At 45.4% G+C, this 6,186-nt stretch overlaps 1 protein-coding gene across 1 annotated transcript; it reads right to left on the minus strand.

The window, feature by feature from the left end:
• Positions 1 to 667: 667 nt before the first annotated feature.
• LOC138300427 (homeobox protein vex1-like) lies at positions 668 to 5,599 on the minus strand. The gene is made up of 3 exons (XM_069239777.1): positions 5,095 to 5,599; positions 3,087 to 3,364; positions 668 to 1,242 (listed from the first exon to the last, which is right to left on the minus strand). The coding sequence occupies exons 1-3, from the start codon at positions 5,375 to 5,377 to the stop codon at positions 901 to 903; spliced, it is 903 nt and encodes a 300-aa protein (XP_069095878.1). The 5' UTR covers positions 5,378 to 5,599; the 3' UTR covers positions 668 to 900.
• Positions 5,600 to 6,186: the final 587 nt, after the last annotated feature.

Raw genomic sequence — 6,186 nt, forward strand, 5'->3', positions numbered from 1 at the left:
TCTTATGCAATTCTTATGCCAAACAAATCCCTATCTACTAATATTTTAAGGCAGGGCTTTGCACCAAAAAATACACATTATCAATACAACCATAATGGTAGAGCTAGCTAAAAAAAACGTCCCCACGTTTTCACAACTTTACATGTGTGGTGCACTGAAAAGCATACGTACAAAGTGGAAAGTATGAAAATATAGTTTTTGTACTGGAAGGGCTTTCTTCCTGTAAATAATACTTGTTGACATCACACTCTTGCAATATGGTGCAAGGGTGTGGACGTTGGTGTAACTTTGCTTGAAATTTTAAGAGATTTCATTTTTGCATGAAATTTTAAGAGATTTCCACCCCTCTCCCCTCAGTTTCACAGTTCCTGCGCTACTTAAGAACCAAGCCCCCTGCAAGTACAAAGTATGCAATCTCGTTATTTGTAAGGAGAAAATAAATTACACATGGTATATCCACAGACTAATAATTGGAGCTTAAACCCGCTTCCCTTCACAAAAATGTAACACCCCTCCTTATAGATGTTGATGGTGAGTAAACTGCGTATTTGTCCTTATAGCAGTACATCTGAATGTCGTTTCCGTTTATAATCATGTGGAGAGTAACACATTATAAAACTTTGTAAATCCTGTTCTGCGGCATTTTTAATTGTTACCATAGGCACCACTGAAAGGCGAATTTAGCTCAACATTGCTCAACCGGAAGAACCGGTCTGGTCAAAGAAAACAACAGACTGGATCCGGAAATTATAGAATTTATATTTATTTTACTTTGCCAACTTGGCAAGCGGTAACAATACGAACGCTGGGTGAGAACGCAATATATATTAAATTTTATTATAAACTCTGTCCTTTGCAAGAAGATTAAAAGTACTTAAGTGAGCCATATAGGCCATGCTCCTAGGAAGGGAAATAGGGGTGAAACCTGGGGCTGTACTCTCCGTGGAGGGGCAGTGGCAGCACAGCAGGCGGGTACGGGTAGAAGCCCATGGCTGTCAGAGGGACCGGCTGCAGGCCCGGAAGTCCGTGAGAGGGCTGCAGCGAGACACTGGGAAGTCCGTCGGGGGAAGCCGTGCAAGGCGGCGCAGGCCCTGAAAGAGGGCTCCTCTGAAGGCAGTCTGCCGCGGGAACCTCTGGAAAGCTGGAATAGGGAAGAAGCAAGCTCGAGAAGAAAGCTTCCACCCGGGCGTCCTGGCTCTGGCGCTTAAACTTCATCCGGCGATTCTGAAACCAGGTTTTAATCTGTGAAGGAAAAGCAACGCATGTCAGATGTGACGTGTCACGGTTAATAACCACCGAGTGTATTTATCAGATTATAAACTGTCCAAAGACACTTAGGAAACCACTGGTGTACAGGTGCAGAGGGGACACCCTAGGAATTCGCTTCGACTGCCTTAATAAAGACGAATTTTCAAATGCGTGTAGCCTTTTGTGATGGCGACCATGTTAAAGCCTGAGTAAACCCTGCCCAGAGGACTTCAAAGTGGGAAAGGACTGAAACTTCGCCCTGTTATTTTTTGGTTGCACATTTAGGCCCATATTTATACTTTCCTTGCGCCGCTTTTGCGTTACTTTTCGACGCAAAAGCGGCGCAAACTTACAAAATGTAGTTGTATTTTGTAAATTTGCGCCGTTTTGAGTCAAAAAATGACGCAAATGCGGCGTTAACAAGTATAAATACGGGCCTTAGTTTCCATTCATACAAATCGGTACGCTAACCGAAATAAAGAATATAAAAACTGGTTATCTTTGATGCCTTTTCTTTTTCAAAAGGTGTTTTGCTGTAAATCTACTCTAATGCTTAAGATATACGGTGTCAAGAGACAGAGCAGTCCGGGAGAAAGGGCAGTGAACTGACCCCCACCATTTTCCTACAGGACAAATAGGCTCATTACTGCGCATTGCACATTTTTGACTCTACAAGCTTCATCCTCAGCCCATAAATCCTCATATCATTCAAATCCAGTGTCAAGACTAGTTAAGCATCTCTGTGTCCTTGGGGCTTTCTTGGCACATTGAAAGTGGTAAGTTAAAATCCCCATCGTCTCATTCTTCCTTCAGAAGTGGAATTGGCGAGATAACAGCAGCACTGAATATTATAGTGCGAATAAATCAAAATTCTGACAAGCAAGAGCCATATTAAAATACTGCTTCTTAAAATTGTAAATCTTATGTGGTTTAATTTCTGGTGGTGGTGTTGACATGACTCGCCAGATATCTCTGTATTTAGAATCCCTTTACAAGTGCGTATTTCAACGTTGTGTTAAGGGAGCTCCAAAAACCTCGGTCCTCCCACCAGCATTATACAGAGCTCTATAGACATTATAAAACAGAGCATGGTTTTCAGTAATTATTTTAACAGATCGCTTATTTCAAACTGCCACGCATCTTCTTTTGAACTATGCATTGGCAAAGCAGTGTCAACCACCAGAAACTGGAACAATTATACTATGCCACACTTTTCCTTTTCTAAAACCATGACTTTTCGTTCTACATGTGGCTGAAGCCTTTAGACCCAAATGGGCAGCTTCACTTTGATTAAAAAATCATCATATCAGTCATGGAAGTAAAGCAATGAACGTGTCTGATGATGTTTCTGGAAAGCTTGCCACTTTCTCCGGGTTATTAGGTGGAGAATATATTACCAGATTCACCCGCCTAACTTTCCGTGTGTGGGGAAAGGTTACCTTACCAGAAGAGGAAAGGGAATGGCTTAGAAGTGTGGTGTTACTGGGGAATGTCGCTAGCAGTATTTTTAATCACCCCACATTTAAATAGCGTCTTCAGTATACGATTCAGCATAAAACATGCGTGGGGATGAGAACATATCTCCCTCCTCGCCCTCCCACTACGGGGAGTGGTGGTGCTGCGGAGCCAGCAGCAGAGGGAAAACGGCTCCGCTCTGCTCCGCCCTCCTCTTTGCTTCAGTGGAGGATGCCTGGGGAGAAGGGGCACGTTTAGGGTTGGAGGGTCGTTCCTAATACTCTGTGGGCTCTCGGAAGGCCGCCGATGCTGGCCCTGCAGCGCAGGTGTAGGACCCGGACTCAACAAACCGCGCCCGCAGTGCACCCGGCGCGCCTACTCACCCTAAGCTCGGAGAGTTTCAGCACCTTGGCCAGCCGCCGCTTCTCGTTCACCCCGATGTATCTCTGCTCCTGGAAGCTCTTCTCCAGCTCTCGCAGCTGCTCCGTGGTGAACTTGGTCCTGGGCCGGGCCCCTTCGGTGTCCTCGCCCGCCTGTGGCTCGAGGCACTTTCGGCTGCTGCTGCTCACCTCGCAATTCCGCGTCTCCAAGATGTTGGGCGTCTCTGGAGCCAGCCTTCGCCCGCAGCCAGGGGCTGTCCGAGCGAGAGTGGGGTCAGACCCTGAGAAGAAAGACCAGAATCAGACGTGTAAGCATGTTACAGCCCCACGGGGAGCGCCCTCCCCCGCCAAACTAGACTCAAGCTGAGATCTTCGCCCATTCTTCCACTGTAGTGTTAACCATCACTGCTCGGTGATATGCGACCGTACACGACAAGTGAGAGAAAAGGAATAAAGCATTGCCTGAACTGTTGCAATAGATTAATCTAATCATTGCTAAACGCAACCCAGAGAGAAAATAACCAGACTGACAAGGGGAACTAGTTGTTTAAAGACTAGTTTGCAATTTTGCAAGTGTGGGAAATAAGCTCACATTCCCGAATAATTTTTCTACATTTCGTACAGGTGTCAAGATTGGCAGGCCGCAGAGCGAGGTTCAAGCCCTTACATAACGACACACACATTAAATATCTGCTTCATCTTTGTTGATTACGGCATAAACTCCGAGGAAGGGCGTGGCCAACGTCCACACTGTGGAAGACGGAGGTGGTGAACACACATTGTTGGAACAACGTGACTCCCCCACCTCCTTCTTCCACAGTGTGGACGTGATGTCTCGTTTTAGCATTCACTGCTGACATAGGTAACTAGCCAAAGGCAGGAGAAGGGCAACCTGCAGCTGTATATCTGTCCAAAGACGGGCCATTTTCACCTTGCCGTTAATGACATATTCGGATACTGAATAATAAACTCAGCAACGTCAGAGTGTAACTAGATTTAAAGTTTCCCCAACAACCATCGTGGTTGCACCTCAGAATTTGCTGACTGGACCCTCAGATCCTGCCATTCCTGTCGCGTTGTGGAGATCTACGTGCATTGCATGCAGTTATATTAATATTCAACTATAAATTGTGGAAAAAGAGCTACATCATTGGGGCGCTGTAAACAACCACACGCACACCGATAACTGAATTAAGATAGTATACGTGAAATAAATGATTCCTAGACGTTTTATATACAGACAGATAACAAAACAGACCATATTTCTCAAAACATCAAGTCGAAAGTACACACTCTACGTCACTTAATAACTTCCACGGAAACTGTTTAAAAAGAAAAACAAAAACCGGTGCAGACTTATTTAAATGCAGCACATTTAGTAACGCATGTATGCAATCACCTATTGTATGACTATATGATTGTATGCAAATATGATGTATAGATAAAAGACTTTGCTTTTAATGTATTCTTCTAACAAAGTATCCAATCTCGTATTTCCTTATGGTCAGAAACTGCACTGAGCTCTACCACGGAAAACAATCTAAACAAATTAGATATTTCACAAACTATGATCACATCTCTCCTTCTGTAGTCATATCTGCATTTTCAGATCGAAATATAGTCAGTGTCAAGTGCATCTATTATACCATCTATTTTCTCTGACTTTGATTTAGCTTACAGTTGTACATTCAGAATGTTAAATAAAGGTGTGACGCAAATTTCAGATATCCTAGTTCGAGGTTATTGAATGGTTTAATTCTTAATGACTTAGTATTATGCTGCCCAGTTAAGGTATGCTGTACACAATACCTCATTAATTACAGCGAACACAAATGGAAAATTCTCAGTTTTTAGAGCTATTAGTTAACTTTGAGTGTGTACATCTGCTTTTATGTGGCGAAATATTTCGAATCATAAATTAGTTATTACAAAATGCATGCCGCTTTTCAGCAGTACAAGCATTAATACAGATCAGTGAAATAAATATGGAGCAGCGGCCCTGGCCACTCACCGACGGCCTTGTTCCTGCTCGGATACTCCCCAGGCGCGGCCTGTCCAGTCATGTGCAGACTTGCTTGGACCAGATGTCCTCGTTGGCCCATATGGTCACAGTTGTCACTGATCCTGGGACTTGGGGTTCCGTGTGGGTCTCGCCCCCCCTCAGGACTGCTGCACGTGCGGCGCTCCCAGTGAAATGGGCTCAGGTCAGGATGATGTGGTGTCCTGTGGCTGCTTTGTGCCATCCACTCCACGGACAGCAGGCCCTTCCCGTGCAGAGTCGTGTCTGTCTGCATTCTAACACTATGGAATCCCTCCACGAAACTCTGCGAGTCAACCCGATCTCTCCTCGAGCCTCCGCGGCAGTTCCTGCTTCCACACACTGGCTATTCCAACTTTCACCGGTGCCTGGTCTTTAAATGGCCGAGCCCAGGAAATGATGCCTCGGACAATAGCCCGAGGAGTGTGCCCTTAATCTCGTTGTGTTCAGGTGATTGTCACATCCGACTAATCCCTGAATTCAGGAGTTAACAAGTGCCGGGGTCTCGAACCTGGCGCCAAGTTCATCTACGAAGCGCTCCTGGGCGGGGTAATTGCATCTGGGCGCTTGTATCACTGCCGCAAATTACTTTAGAGTTTTAGACATTCATTGACTCCATTCTTGTAAATGGATAATGGGGAAATTGTACAAGTTATCTCGAATTGTACTGGCTTCCTTGAAGCTGCATTCTTTTAAGTGATACTCTAACACAATGGCACCTGGATCAAAGCCAGCACCGCTGCAGGCCTCGTCATGATGGTCTCCTATAATGTCCTGCGGGGCTCGTGTCGCCCATCTAATACGTCTGCCCCCACCTCCCGCGCCATGGAAAGACAGCTGATAAGGCCAGCGGCTGTCACTGGCATGGCGTCCCGGAGAATAACTTGCATTTCCCAGTAGGACATTTTTCATGCACTCTTTTGCTGCAAACAGAGGGTTCGGTGCACTGCTTAGCTGAACAATTTACACCTCAGCCATAGCGTTCAACACAAGGATCACGGTGCATATACACATGTGAAAAGTATCTATCTCTCTGTCTGCCTGTCCGTCCCTCCATCCATCTCT

This window comes from Pleurodeles waltl, chromosome 6, assembly GCF_031143425.1.
Source record: "Pleurodeles waltl isolate 20211129_DDA chromosome 6, aPleWal1.hap1.20221129, whole genome shotgun sequence".
Lineage (NCBI taxonomy): Eukaryota > Metazoa > Chordata > Amphibia > Caudata > Salamandridae > Pleurodeles > Pleurodeles waltl.

Excerpts from the sequence above, each read along its gene's own strand:
- LOC138300427 (XM_069239777.1), bottom strand. The coding sequence starts at position 5,377 with ATGCAGACAGACACGACTCTGCACGGGAAGGGCCTGCTGTCCGTGGAG. Across the intron at positions 3,365-5,094 it reads GAGCAGGAACAAGGCCGTCG|GGTCTGACCCCACTCTCGCT; the intron begins GTGAGTGGCCAG and ends CTTTCTTCTCAG. Across the intron at positions 1,243-3,086 it reads TGAAACTCTCCGAGCTTAGG|ATTAAAACCTGGTTTCAGAA; the intron begins GTGAGTAGGCGC and ends TTTCCTTCACAG.